We start from the raw sequence: 16,126 nt of genomic DNA on the forward strand, positions 1-16,126 counted from the left end.
AACTTGGGCGAAAATTATTGATGTCAGTTATAGATACAGTTTCATTGATACAGTTTCATTGGGAAGATCGTTCCATTCTTTAGAAATGCGGGGAACAAGTGAGGGTAGAAAAGCAGCTGTTCTGCATTAGGGAATTGCTGTTTTGTGAAGATGGTCCATGCAACGCGATATGTAATTGGATCGATGGAAGAAGTTATTGTGCGAGGTGGCATGATAATATAACTTGTGGAACAGAGTGAGCCGGCAAATCTTTTGTTGTGAAGTCAACGATAGAAGATTCAAATTAGCTTTCATTTCTGTTATGCTTGCTTCTCAGTTAAAGTTGGAAGAATGAAACGGACAGTTTGTCTGAACACATTCTAAGGAAGTAATCAAGTAGTCTTGGCTAGGATCCCACACTGCTGTTCAGTATTCTAGTTTAGGACGGATTAATGCTTTATGAAGAGCTAATTTCTTTAACGCCAATGGAAATTGACTCTGGCAACTTTTAACACCCGAGCTCTGTTGAGTGAGGCTAGCTTAGCAGGACTCTTTGATGAACTATCAGTCATTGTTGGGCCTTAGTGAGATTAGAAGAACTGGTGAGGCTTATACAGTGCTGATTAACAGCCATGACCTCTGCTATAGAGGTTTCCCAGATAAGAAGCAATACAGGGTAGGATAACAAACCCATAAGGACATAGCAGGCAATATTCAAGTCATCTGTCAACACGAGGTTTGAGACTTTGGAAGCTCATGTATCTGCTCTGGAGTCACCCTCAACGTCTAGTGGTGCACAGGATTGTAATCACAACCTACACACTCAAATCCAGCAATTAAAAAATGCTATATCAACTCTCTCTTGCAGAAACGACAATTTAGAAAACAGGTCGCAAAGAAACAACATTATTATACATGGTCTCAGCGAGGGCCCTAACGAGAATTATAAGAAACTTTCTTCCAACATTGCTAAATGGTTCCAGAACACTCTTAAGATCGCATGTCCGAATATTGAAAGGTGTCATAGACTCGGCAATAATTTCAGAGGCTGGTCATGTCCCATTATTATGAAGCTCCTTGATTTTCAGGATAAGGTGATGGTGCTGTGGAATTGCTATAAACTTAAAAACACTAGCTTTCGTGTTTCAGAAGACTTCGCCACAGTTTCGCAATATTCGCAAGAAGTATGGGAAGCGTCCTGCTCTCATAGGGATAGTGGCTCATCTGTTCAACTTCGATTTGATCATGTATTTATTGACAGGGTACGATACGATTAGGATAGCACATCCAATACTCTCGTCAGATGATCTGCTGGCTCAACCAAAACCAACGAAACACTTGCTAGGACCTAATGCCCCCGACTCCATAGTACTGGCAATAAACTTTCCATTTTAAACATTAATGGAAGAAGCCTTGTCAGCAATTCTTCTAAATTTCTTTCCTTGGTCTCGTCTTACTCGCCACATATCATCAGTGTTACTGAGACCTGGTTACATGATGATGTGCATGATTGTTGATAACCCCTCCTGGTTTCAAGGTGGTTCGGCGAGACAGAAAATTCGGGAGAGGAGGCGATGTTGCTCTATTTATTCAATCTCACCTTCACTTTTCTGTACTCCCTGCCTCACCTGATACTGAGTCTTTGTGGTGTAAAGTCCTACTTGAAAATATGTCTTTGATTATAGGGGTCGTTTACTGTCCGCCTGTTTCTAATATTGAGTACTTACACAATATAAATGAATTTTTGCATAGTTATAATACTTCTTCATCCAACGTTATCTGCATGGGCGATTTTAATGCTCTGGATGTTGATTGGTCTTCTGTGAAGGCTAGCGGACGCGAAGTAGCTGTCGGGCACGAGTTGGTCCGCATTTCACTGTCCTGTGGCCTGCATCAGATCATTCAGGATTTCACTCGGTAAACTTCAGTCCTTGATCTTGTATTTTTTGCTACATCTCTTTTTAATGCCGGTTACAAATTTGATGTTATTGATAGAATATCTGATGACAATGCTGTGTTCATTGCAGTTCCAAGCATCGTCCCTAAATCCCGCTATGTCTACCGCACATTTCCTGACTTTAACCACGCTGATGATTTGGCAATAACAGACTCCCTATGCAATTCCTTTCTTGAGTTTGAACTAATAAGTACCACTAGTGATACTAATACCTTGATAAGCTTCTTCGAAAATCTTGTCAGTAAGTGTATCCACCTTTTTATTCCTTTAAACACAAAGAAAACAAACACCAAAATTCCCTGGATGACTAGGGACCTTTGCATTTATAACGTTGTGTGGCAAGATTACGTCGATCGAAACGCTCTGGTGACTCAACAAAACTCACGCAATTTCATAGCGCTAAAAAGGAACTCCGTTTTAAAATGGTTGCTGCAAAAGAATTTTATTACAAGGTAACCTTGTCAAAATTAATGACGGCTAATCCCCGTAAATTTTGGAAAGCCATCCTACCACCTAGGTCATCCTCGGACATGTTAATAATTAACAATGTTGCAGTTTCAGATTCACAAACAGTATCTTCTACTTTTAACACCTACTTCCACTTTGTCTTTGACTGATAACTCTGTAACCCCTGTTTTTGATTCCAAACCATACCCTCCTATCGACAATATATCACTCTCCTGAGGGTGTTACTCAACTTAATTCTAAACTTAGACACCAAGAAGTTGTGTGGTCCTGACGGTATCCCGACTGTTTTTTTCGTTCGATGCTATCTAACAATTATGTTTAGAAAATCTCTCTCTACTGCCATCCTTCCTCCCTCGTGGAAACTTGCTTCAATTCCGCCCTTATTTAAGTTGGGTAACATTCAATTGTTAGCTAACTATAGGCCACTCTCCTTAACAGCACACTCATGTAAATTTCCAGTTTCCATGGAAATATGCATGAGTGGCATGTAAATTACTTGAACACATTATCTTTAAACATATTATGGAATTTCTTGCAACTAACAAAATTTTATTGCTTTCCAGCATGGTTTTAGATGTGGCCTTAGCACTATAACACAACTGATAGAATTCGTTCATGACATCAGCAGCTCTTTAGACATAGGTGACCAGATTGATGCTATTTTTATAGACTTTGCAAAGGCGTTCGACACTGTCCCACACCCTAAATTTGTGCACAAGCTGTTCGCTATACTAAAAAATGCATCTTTGGTTGGCTGGATATCGGACTTTCTTTCCCAGCATTCACAGTATGTATGTTTCAACTGTACTAACTCACCCTTGATGCCTGTTTCATCAGAGGTTCCCCAAGGCTCAGTACTGGGCCCTTTTTTATTCCTGCTTTATATTAATGATCTCCCCCTACACACTTCAGTTAAAATACACCTTTTTGCAAATGATAGTGTTTTATATTATACAATTAAATCTGCTACTGATCATATTGTCCTTAACAATTATTTTGCTGACTTCTGTGACTGGTCCAAAGCATGGCAAATGAATGTCAACTTTTCCAAAACTGTTCCATGTCTTTTACATGACGCTCATGCCCTTCCTTCTTTGCCTATACCTTCAACAATATTACTTTAAATAGGGTCTTCAAATTCAAATATTTAGGTATCCTGCTAACACACAATTTGTCATGGTCGAAACACATTGATGTCACCTGTAACAAGGCCCTTAAAAGACTAGGTTACTTATATTGTACACTGCGTCTTGCTCCTCAAGAAACTAAACTTCTTACATATAAAACCCTAATTCACCCCATCCTCGAATATGGCTGCGTTGTATGGAATCCATACAAACACTGTGACGTCAAAAAACTAAAATCAGTGCAAAAAAGGCAGTGCGTTTTGTTTGTAGGAGATATGACAAGGAATTTTCACCGTCCAACTCTCTTCCCCTACTGGATCTTGCTTCTCTTGCAGAGTGTGGGAAACTTGAATGCCTCAAATTTTTTCATACGTTAATCAATTCTCCTCACCTCTCCTCTCTAGATAACTATTTTACTTTTTCCAAGCCCTTGTGTACGAGGAGTAACCATGCGCTAATTATCCCAACGTTTTTTGCTGACGCTGATTCCTTTAAAAACTGTTTTTTTCCATCAACAATTGAAATCTGGAATTCATTACCGGGCAACATGCATTCACTACCACTGAAACAATTCACGTAAGCCTGTTTATAAATGTTTGTATGTTTGTTGTTCATCTCCTGCAGTATCCTCACTGATGCTGGAGTATGTATGTATGTATGTATGTATGTATGTATGTATGTATGTATGTATGTATGTATGTATGTATGTATGTGTGTGTGTGTGTGTGTGTGTGTGTGTGTGTGTGTGTATGTATGTGTGTATGTATGTATGTATAAATAAATAAATAAATATTGAGAAATTCTACAGCATTAATGAGTTAGTAGCAGCAGTTGTAATCAAACTTAATAAGAGGTATAGATTAAAGGTAGTTCAAGCCTGATGATGATGTAGTTCAGTTTTACGAAGATGTCGAATTAGCAATGAAAATGTGCAAACTCAATATACTGTAGTAATGGGCGACTTCAATGCCAAAGTGGAGAAATAGCAGCCTGGTGAACAAGCAGTTGGTAACTACAGCGTCGATTCTAGGAACACTAGAGGAGAGATGCTGGTAAAATTTGTGGAAAGGAATAAACTGCAAATAATGAACAGCTTCTTCAGGAAGCATAGCAACGGAAAGTGGACATGGAAAATCCCTAATGGTGAAACTAGAAATTAAATAATTTTATACTTTCTGCCAATCCCAGCATAGTGCAGGATGTAGATGTTTTAGGTAGGGTAAAGTGCAGTGATCATAGGTTACTGAGGTCTAGGACACGCCTCAATTTTAAGAGAGAAAGAGTTAAATTGGTCAGGAAGAAACAGGCCAACTTAGATGCAGTAAGGGTAAAAGAAGACCAATTCAGGCTGGTACTTGCAAACAAATATTCAGCCTTAGAACAGAGAGATGAAGATGACATACAAGTAATGAATGAAACCGTAACTAGGCTGGCTTCAGAGGCAGCAATTGAAGTGGCAGGTAAGGCACCAAGGCAACCAGTAGGCAAGCTCTCCCAAGTAACAAAGGACCTAATAAAGAAACGATAAAGAATGAAAGTGTCCAACTCAAAAGATAAAATAGAATTTGCGGAACTGTCAAAACTGATCAACAAGAAGGAAATGATATTCGAAGTTGTAACGTGAGAAAGACTGAGAAAGCAGTAAAAAATTGACGCAGCATGAAATCAGTGAGAAGGAAACTTGGCATAGGACAAACCAAGAAACCAATAGACTAAGGGCAACACTGGACTTTAGTCAACCAAGAAAACAGGTTGGCTCTTGGGCGGAAAGTTTTAATTTTTTTTTTAGGGAGGGAGGGGGGGGGGACCTGACCAGCTTTTCGAACCCCATAATATGTGTGTGTGTGTGTGTGTGTGTGCGCGCGTGCGTGCGTGAAGAAACTTCGTGTGACCTTGAATTGTCCACTGAAGTGACGGCCTTATATGAGAGTTTAGAAGACTTCATAGTAGGAGCCAGTTCAATTTCACAGCCTGGGTCCTCTCCCACCACCAAGAATCTGGCGTTTCTCAGTGGTGTAATCTTCATTCGTGTAATTGCCGTATACTTCGCTACCACTAATAGTGCTTCGCCTTTCCGGCGAAGCTGCAGCGTCTCTCTGTATTTTATACAACTACAACAAATAATTGAGGACCTTAACAGAGAGTGTGTAAGAGTAGGGTTGAAGATTAATATGCAGAAGACAATGATGAATACCCGAGCAAGAGAACAAGAGTTCAGGATCGCCAGTCAGCCTGTAGAGTCCGTGAAGGAGTACGTTTATCTAGGTCAGTTACTCACAGGGAACCCGAATTATGAGCAGGAAATTTGCAGTAGAATAAACATGGGTTGGAGCGCATACGGCAGACATTTTCAACGCCTGACTGGAAGCTTACCATTATCATTGAAAAGAAAGGTGTACAATCAGTGTGTTTTACTGGTGATGACTATTGGGCAGAAACTTGGAGACTGACAAATAAGCTTGAGAGCAAGATAAGGACTGCGCGAAGAGCGATGGAATTAAGAATGCTAGGCATAACGTTAAGACACAAAAAAAGAGCGGTTTGGATCAGTGAGCAAGCATATAGCCAATATTCTAATTGACGATAAGAGAAAAGATTGGAGCTGGGCAGGTCATGTAATGCATAGGTTAGATAACCGGTGGACCATTAGGGTTACAGAATGGGTGCCAAGAGGAAGAGAAGCACAGTCGAGGATGGCAGAAGACTAGGTGGGGTGATAAAATCAGGAAATTTGCGGGTGCTAGTTGGAATCGGTTGGCGCAGTACAGGGGTAATTGGAAATGACAGGGAGAGGCCTTCATCCTGCAGTGGACATAAAATGTGATGATGGTGATGGTGATGAATTTCGAAGAACACTGTGTGCGAGAAAATTTGTGGCAGGTAACCTAGCGTCTTGTTAGCATTGTTGATTATGTAATCTATGTGAAGCCTCCAAGTTAGATCAGATGTAATGTGGATGCCTAAGTACTTATAAGAATTTACACATTCAAGAGCAATGTCATTTAGATAGTGTACTGGAGAAGGAGTATAAGTATGGGTGACACGAATGACCTTGCATTTGTTAAGGCTCAGTTCAGTTGGCCATTGGTTGCACCAATTCACTATAGCCATAAGGTCGTGCTGTAGCATGTTAACATCATTATTGTTTTTAATATCACGAAGAATAATACAGCCATCAGTGAATTAATGTATGTGAGATGACACACAAAAAGGAAGATCATTGATGTAAATTAGGAATAGTAGTGGACGAGAACAGAACCTTGTGGCCCACCAGAACGGGCATTAACAAATGGTGAGTTGTAGCCGTTGGCAGAGACAAATTGTAAACGATTAATCAGAAAACATGCGATCTATTTTTATATTTTACTGTTGATATTTAGGTGGCCCAATTTTAGTAGAAGCAAATCATGGCAAACTTTGTCGAATGCTTTTGAAAAGTCTTAAAAGACGCAATCAGCGACTGATGACCTGCCAAGTATATGATGAAAGTTATCTCTGAAAGAAATTACTTGGGTTTTGCATGAATATGATTTGCGTAAACCGTGTTGTGCAGACAAAAAAAAATGAATTACTTAATGTTGCAATTTGCAACATGTACTTGTGATAGATATGGGGCGATAATTAGCAGGAGAATTGTTGTTCCCAGATTTATGAAATGGAATGATCTTTTCAATTTTCCATTGTTTAGGAAGCGTGCCAATGTCCAATGACTGTTGAAAAATGTAAGCTAAAATAACAGTTACAAACACAAGGGTCAACAGTCACCAGAGGCATCAATAAGTAATCATGGTGATGTATATCAGGAATAAGGGTGCTGTTATGTGGTGAAAAGTGATTAACAAAAGTATCATTTGATACTGTAGCACACATATGACTATAAAATGAGTCACCATGTGGGTTTACCAAAGCAATAGGATTGCTAGCTGTAGGATTAATGACACGACAGAATTGTCTAGGATATTTTTGCGATATGTCCAGTAAGGTGTTGGATAGGAAGTTGTCTTTGGCATTCTTTAGGGCTGATATGTATGCATTAGAGGCAGCTTTGTAAGCCGCCCAGCGTGAGTTAGTTGGCGAAAATTTTGTGGTGCAATAAATTCAGTTTTTTCTTGTTTTATAACTTTTTGATATGGGCATATGGCCATTTGATATGGGTTTGTTAAACGGTCAGCCTCAGTTACAAAAATATCCCTGTTGGACTGAACGGATTGATGAAAAAAGTTTGCAAGAAAAGTGTCCATGAAGACACACAGATCATTATTGATTGCACTGAAATCTGCCCTCTTATAGTCTCGTAGTGTCTTTTTTTGCCTTAAAAAGTTTGGGGAGCACTGCATTAATATGAAAGCAGTTAATGAATGATCACTAGTGCCTGGAAAATAAGTGATGTCCTATACAAAATCAGGTCTTGTGGTCAGGATGAGATGAAGAGTGTCTGATACATTGGATGATATTCTAGTCGGTTCTGTAACTAGTTGTGTCAGTGAGAATAGAGAACATAGATGGATGAATTCACCACATTGGGTCGAGAGGGGAGACAATGTGGCCGTGGTATTAGAGTTCCAAACAATGCTCGGAAAATTAAGGTCTCCGAGTAAATGTTTAGGAGCAGAAGGGAATGCCATACTGATTTCGTTAAGGCTATCATGGAGTTCACCTACAAAGGAAGGTGGGGTACACGGAGGTTAGTAGCAAATGCCTAGTATTAGTTTACGATGGTCAAGAGTTAATTGCACCCAGACTATTTCAAGATTAGTACTAATATTGATACTTGAGGATGGAATGCTGTTAGATATGGCGAGAAGAGCACCGCTACCATGATGTATAAGCCGATCGCGTCTGTAGATAATAAAGTCATTTGCATTGTGAAAGATTTCGTGGTTCTGAACATCAGGGTTCACCCACATTTCTGTGGGGGCAATAATGTGTGCTGAGCATGTATCAATAAAGGAAATAATGCACAATATTTATTTTGTATGCTTCTAGTATTGGTACATATAACTGACAGATGTGAATTGCATGAAGAATGTAAACCACCACCCCTCTCGCAGCCCTACACTGAAGGTGACGATGAAGCACCTGAACGATTGGTGCTGATATCTGTGCTTGTTTGAAGTTCTTGAATGCTGTCTGAAATTGTGTTGTATGAATAGAACCTGTCATTTGTGAATAACTTATTGTATCTTGACTTGAATTTTGGTGACTCTGGCTGAGATTTTGCAAAATTTATTAGATTTTTGCGGGCGATCTATGTAGCAACTGAGAAATCCTTGTTTTCTGTGATGTCCTTAAATTTCAGCTGACTATGAAATGAGAACACTTTATCGCTTATTTTAAAGTTTGTAAACTTCGCTACAGCGGGACGACATTTGTTAGGAGCAAAATTGCCCAAGAGATGGGCATGTTGAAATGAATCAACGGGAAAAGATTTCAAAACAGCCTTAATTTCATTTGCTAGTTTTTTTCTTCTTCGAGCCATGTCTCTTAAGAATTAGAAAGGCGATAAAATATTAGGTTATCCCAACGAGATCTGTCTTCTAGCTTGTTCAGGCGCGATTGTACTCAGTGATTTTCATATTTCATTTCTTCTACTGACTACCGAGTTCAGATTATTTCTTCTGAGAGGTGGTAAAAAAAATCCGATTTCGTTTCTAGATTGTGTAGCCGCTTGCAAATATAGCTGATGTCAGACTGGATGCTTTTTTGGCTGGGTTTTATGGATTTTATGTCAACGGCCAATTCTGCTTGAAACTTTGCGCTTTGTGACGAATGGGTGTGCAAATCTTTGCCATCACACTTTGAAAGGAAAGTGTGATGGCAATGTAAAACTTGCTGCACTCTAATACCAATGGCAGCTTTGCATTTTAGTATTCAATAGTCCTCGACAATTGCCATCGTATTTATATATATATTAAATTTACAGAATTGACTCCGTACCCCTAGCTGTCACACAATTTTTGGACCACTTGAGTCAAACATGATTGAACTTGATGCAAATCAAGTGTCACTGCATGGTCATCTTCTAGCACAGTTGATGTAACCATGCTTTGTTAATCATGATGAAATTGTTGAGTGCAATCGAAGACTGCCACTGGGGCACACACAACCCCACTGAGCTAGCACATGTGAAACATGAACAGAAGGTAAGCAAAGAGTCTAAAACAAGAATGAACACAAAATAATGTTTCACATTACTTTGTTTTACTTAATACAGTGCCTAATACATGCTTGCACTATGTAGCACAGATCTAATTTTTGAGCCCACTTAACCCATGTCAACTAGATAAGTAAACTAGTCCCCCCCCCCCCCCCCAAATTCCCCTTCTATATTGCTTTTACTGCATCAGAGGCACATTTGTCAGATGTATATATAACTGTGTCTATTTTGGATGCGTCTAGTGATGTCTGGTGCACAGAAAATAACTGGAATGAACACCTCCCTGAACATTTTGAGTGAAAATATTTATGTAGATTGATGTCACTGAGGGTTAGGAACTCCCCATATGGCAGTGCCATAACTCGTTTGCCTGTATAGAGGGTCCTCCTAATTGCTTGTCCACCTTGGATGGTGTTGTAGCTGGTTGAAACAATTAAACACCAGGATGTTTAAAACATATTGCATTGAAATAAAAAATTTTAAGGACAGTAATCCTTAGCAAGTTTTGAAATGAAAGTACAAGATACAAAATATCATGAATTTTCAAGTTTTCACACTGTGGGCCTATATCACGCACATTTATTTTTCTGCTTTGGCATTTTTTTAGTACAGTTGCCAGGCATTTGTTTTTCCTTGTGCGTGTACAAAGTGAAGGCAAGTCAAACTTTTTTTCTCACCAGATCCATCTTCAACATCTCCAAAGAAGACATAATATTTCAGGCAGCACCCATGACATTTGATCCTTGTGTCATAGAGATCTTTCTGGCTCTTACAACTGGTGCCCAGCTGGTTTTGACATCCGAGGCTGTCAAACGTATCCCTCGGGCTCTTACGCAATTGCTCATTGACTACTCAGTTTCAATTATTCAGGTAGGAAGATGTTTGGGCATGTCTCATGTACAGCTACTAGCCTTCATACTTTTCTGTGATATTTTGTTATGACTACCCAAATTGACTTGTCACATATAATGTAGCTGTATACAATGCAATAACTTCACAAAGTAAGCAGCACTGAAATACGAAAGAAGGAAAGACCCAGACATGGGAAATGACTAGGCACTGATTATATTTGATGTGTCACCACAGTAGTTAGAAAGAAAGGAAACAAACCCAACATTGAACCAGCTTGGTTCAACGTATGCCTTTATTTAGTGTAGTGATGGCATAAGTGCAAAGTTGCCATTTGCATATATATGGCCTTTGCGAATTGTTGCAAGGTCTTGAAAGTTGATATTTATATGTATGCAGCTTTAATGTAGGAAATGTTCCATGAAAAGAATGTTCAGTTACTTTTCTTTTCTCAGGCAACACCGAGTTTTGTTCGCAGCCTTAGTGCTGATCGCATCCGGAGCTCGCTGCTTACTGAAGCTTCACACTTGCGTGTCTTGGCCCTTGGAGGTGAAGAGTGCCCTGCCGGAGCCTGCATAAATTCCTGGAGACAGCCAGGAAACAGAACAGAAATCTACAACCTTTATGGAATCACTGAGGTGTCTTGCTGGGCAGCATGCTATAGGATTAGTCCTACCGACACAAGGCATGTGCATACTGTTTATGGTTATGATTCAGTGACATCTGCCTTGTGTTTTTCTTTAGGCTATACAAAATTTTTCAGAATTGCCCGTGGCAGATAGCATAATTGTTCTTGAGCTGGATCACTGAAAGTGAGGGACATTATTTTATTTTATTTCATAATACTGCGGCCAGTGGGCCCAAACAGGAGTGAATGAATATACACCATACATGTTCCACTAAAAGCACAAAAAGGAGGCATATGTGCCACTGCAAGAGTACTGAACAACAGAAATCGAGGTAGTGGACCAACCGTGAAAATTGAGAATACAATTACAGGAATACATACTTTGATATTATTAATAATGATAAAAAAATTACTACGGACCTATACAGTAAGCTTGCGGGCTACTGATATAATAAATTTTGAAGTTCGTTACTGAAATCAGTGGCACCGAAAATGGTCTGAGGAAGTGCATTTGAATCGGTAATAGCCCACGGAAAAAAGCTGTTCTTGGATCCATTTGTCTTGGCAAAAATTGGTTGTATCACATGTTTCTGTGTATGTCGTGTCTTTTGTGTGGTAACAGGTTTGACATATGATAAAGTGCCAATGTCGTGTATGCCTGTCATAACATTTTGAACAATTTCTATTTAAGTTTTCTACACTTTTCCAAGGTTGGAGTGTAATTGTCAGCTATTAGTTTGATAGGAGAATCGCATCTTTTACACTTTCCATAAATAAATTGTACTGATTTTCTCTGTATCATTTCCAAGTAGTGCATTTCTTTCTTAATGTACGGGTCCCAAATTTCTGATGCATATTCCAACTTAAATGTCATATAGGAAAAAACTTAAGTCATACGGCAAAAACTTAACCTTACTAAGTGCCTTGTTTAGTTTTCTCCTTAAGAAGTATAACATTGTGAAAGCAGGACAAACTTCTTTTGTGTGTGTTGACTGACCAGGAGGCTACTGGTGAGAATAACACCCAAATACTTATATTTGCTTACCTTGGTGATGTCAATTATTAAAGTTATAGATAGAAGCACTAGGCTGTTTCTTGCACTTAATTCTTAAAAGCACGGTTTTATTGACATTTATTTCCATATCTCATTCTCAACACCACCATTCAACTAACAAGGAATCCTGCGATACCGTGTGGTCTTCGTCATACAAGACTTCCTTATAAATAGTACAATCATCTGCGAAGAGTTTAACAGTTACAGCGTTAGACACTACTGCAGTTAAATCATTTATATAAATTAAAAGAGCAGGGGCCCTGAAACACTCCCCTGTGGTACACTGGAGATAATGGGAAAGATGCCAGAAGCACAGCTATCAATTTCAACAAATTGTTTCCTATTCTTTAGATAGGCCTCTACCGATTTAACAATACAATTTGGAAGATCTATGGATTCAAGTTTAAAACGAAGTTTCCCATATGTCACTTTGTGGAAGGCTTTCCTAAAATCTAGAAATAATGCATGTATTTGCCCAGCTTGGTTTAACACCAAGGGGAAATCATAAATAGTAGTTAATAATTGAGTTGTGGTTGATTTACCTTTTTTAAACCGATGCTGAGAAGGTGATAGTATACCTTTATTGTCTAAATACCTGCAAATTTCACCTGCAACTACATGTTCTATCAACTTTGAGGATGCACACGTAATTGACATAGGTCTCTAATTCCAAACAACCAATTTATCACCTTTTTTTGAAAATTGGCACTACTCATGCCATTTTCCAGTCATTTAGCAGTTCGCTTGAGTCTATCGAAATTTGAAAAATGCGTGCAATAGACTTTGCTATTTGGCACCGTGTACCATCTAAAAAAAGCATTTTGGATGTCATCTGGGCGAGTTACTTCTTTTTTTTTCCAATTTAGAAGCATCGACAAAACATATTCTAGTGATATCACTAGTATTTCTGCATTATCAATAGCAGCCTGTATGAAGTTGAGAGTATGACGGAAGCCCGTCTGGTCGGGATGATGCATACTTAAAAGGAAGAGGTCTGGACACCGACCAAAAATGGTTTAAAAGAGTTATTTACGTTTCGGCTCCCCCACGGGAGCCTTGTTCACAATGAAAGAAGCGGCAGAGCTGGCGCCCCTTTTTATGTGCGTCTCAAAACATGATTAAGGCACCTGGCATACATGGGCGGCAGATTGCCTTCGTTGCGATTAAGAGTGTGCGCCGTGGTTTGGATGATTAGGGACTCAAGATGAAGACGCGAAGAATGATTTCGCTCCTTCGAAATCACACGAGATTTCTCCCAGTTAATCTTATGTGATGTGGCTGTGCAGTGTTCGGCCAAGGCATTTGAAGCAACGTGTCGTTTCTGGACGTCATTCATGTGTTGCTTAAGTCTTGTTTTGAAGTTGCCGGTTTCACCGACGTAGACATATCGACAGTCCGCACACGGAATGACATACACCACGCCTGGGAACTTGTCCTTTTCCAATGTGTCTTTCACATGCACGAGCTCGTGTCTAAGTTTCCGGGAGGGCACATGCGCAGCCTGCACGTCATATGACCGCAGGACGCGTGCAAGAGTTTCGCTTATGCCGGGGACGTACGGAATCGCAGCCCGTCTTTTGGGGGGTCCAGACTGGGTGGGTACTGTGCGAGCCAGCTGACGCCCTACCGAGTCAATGACGTACTCAGGCTCCCGTGGGGGAGCCGAAACGTAAATAACTCTTTTAAACCATTTTTGGTCGGTGTCCAGACCTCTTCCTTTTAAATAGCAGCCTGTGTTGCATAATGAACTTGTTGAAAAAAAAACATTTTGAAAATATAGGTTTAATGCTATGGCAGTTTGTATACCATTTGCTACAATTTTGCCATGTAAGGTAAGCTTTTCTACTCCTTTATTAGCGTGATTCAAGTAACGCCAGAACTTTGGAGGGTCAGTTTTTAGAAAATCACGAAGGGTGAGAGTAAAATAACGAGATTTGGCTTCTTGCAGTTTAGTGTCCAAAGTATTGTTTACTTCCCAAAAAGTATTCTAGTTTAGCAGCTTGTTTCGTTTGGAGTCTCTTTATTTTATATTTTAAATGAATAATTTCATGACTAATCCATGGGCTCATACAACCTTTTTTTTACTTTTCTTGTTGGAATTAATTTTTGAATACAAGAGCCAACGACATTCGTAATCTTCATCCATAAGCTGTAAAAATCATGACATGTAATATCCACATTAAGCGCTGTGTGTGTCAGATGTGCCTTTCTATTGTCCTTGCATGTTGTCCAGCTTGCGCTACAACAAAATAAGATAAAAAAAGGTCTAAATAATCTATGGCTGATGTATCATCACTGTGGTCAAAATTTTTAACAGTTAACACTTCACATCTCAAACTGTTTGTACAGGATCTAGATAACCAATAAAAAAGCAACAATATATGATCACGGATCCCAGATTCAACAGAAATTGCAGCTTCATAAAACACTTCACTGACAAAAAAAGATCTAAGATAGGACTCTCTCTTGTACTGTCAGTTACAATTTGCTCAACAATTAGTGCAAGTTTGATATCAAGTATAACGTCAGCATTTTCACAGTTACCATACGCTCATTGTGTTCAATCATTTGTAGGAAGGTTGAAGTCACCTGTTATTATCATGTTACCGGTGTTCACAGTGGTCAAGTGATCGTAGAGTTTAGGATGAAACAATTCCTCAGCATTAGGTGCCTAGTAAACCGCACAAAGTAATAGCGAGAATGCACATATTTCAATGTTTCAAGAACAGGTTTTCATGCTCTTCTATATGACGTAATACTTTAACAACAATTGTAGATTTAGCAATCACTGCTTCTCCACCTCCATGGGAACAGTGATGTCATCTAAATATTCTATAACCAGGGGGTACAATGCCATCATCATAATTTTTATCATGCAGCAAAGTTTCTGTTATTACAACTATATGAGGGTCATAACAAAGTAAAAGGAACTCAAGCGTATCAGTTTTATTCACGACGCTTCTTGCATTCAAAGAAAGCATGCATATCTGGCGTGCAGACTCCCTTTCGAGCCATGCGTCAGATGTAGCATTTCTAGTAGGTTGCAACGCAGTGTGATTGTTTGAAGCATAATTCCATATGTAGTATGTGTTATCAATATGTAACTTGTCATTTACAAGGGATAGTTTCCTGCCTTTCAGTTTATCTGTTTTGACACTGTGCCATAGCAACTTCCACTTCCTTAATGTATCCAATGAATAATCGTTATGAATAAAATTGTGCGTACCCTTTAGCTTTCCTGTTCTATGCAACACTTTTTGTTTTCCCAAGTAGTTCTCAAGGTAAAGAATTATAGGGCATCTTTCTGATTGCTTCCCCAGTCGATGAAATCTTGCAACCAATGCACAGCTGACGCCAAGCTTGTCGAGAAAAATTTCCTTTATCACCTTCTCACGCAGCACTGCATCCGTTTCTCCTGGTATTTCACCAATGCCAAAGACAGTCAAGTTAATTACTTTCAAAAGAACCCAAAATCCACAATAGGCTAATTAACAAAATACGGCTAATTAGGTTTTTGGTTAACTTACGGGACATGTTGCAATTTATGAATTGTTGCTGGTGAGTTCACAAGGCGTATCCACTTGAAACAAATTTTCAGAATCACACCAGTCATGAGATATTCATTTCCAAAGTGTGCTATGAAATACATGGGCATGCCATTTATTTTTGTGCTTCAATATATAAAATGGTGTTTAGTTAAAAAGGTAAGTGGAACAGCAGTACATTTTTACTGCAAGTTTGATGATGCATATCTTGATACTTGTGCCATCCTCAGAATTTCTTCCAAGTGGATATGCCCCGCAAAGTTACCGGCTACAAATCATATATTGAAATATGTGCCATAAAGTCATAATAACAAACTTAATTAGGGATGTTTTGTAAGTTAAACGATTATGCATATTCATTT

The 16,126-nt window shown here is 39.2% G+C and overlaps 1 protein-coding gene across 3 annotated transcripts in view; it reads left to right on the plus strand.

The window, feature by feature from the left end:
* LOC135917518 (beta-alanine-activating enzyme-like) overlaps positions 1 to 16,126 on the plus strand; it is a 53,532-nt gene that overhangs the window by 3,557 nt on the left and 33,849 nt on the right. For all 3 annotated transcript variants that reach the window (XM_065451099.2, XM_065451100.2, XM_065451101.2), the window contains 2 exons: positions 10,369 to 10,558; positions 10,993 to 11,222. In XM_065451099.2, coding sequence (XP_065307171.2) covers positions 10,369 to 10,558; positions 10,993 to 11,222 — 420 coding nt within the window. The remainder of the gene's footprint in view (positions 1 to 10,368; positions 10,559 to 10,992; positions 11,223 to 16,126) is intronic.

This window comes from Dermacentor albipictus, chromosome 3, assembly GCF_038994185.2.
Source record: "Dermacentor albipictus isolate Rhodes 1998 colony chromosome 3, USDA_Dalb.pri_finalv2, whole genome shotgun sequence".
Classification (NCBI taxonomy): domain Eukaryota; kingdom Metazoa; phylum Arthropoda; class Arachnida; order Ixodida; family Ixodidae; genus Dermacentor; species Dermacentor albipictus.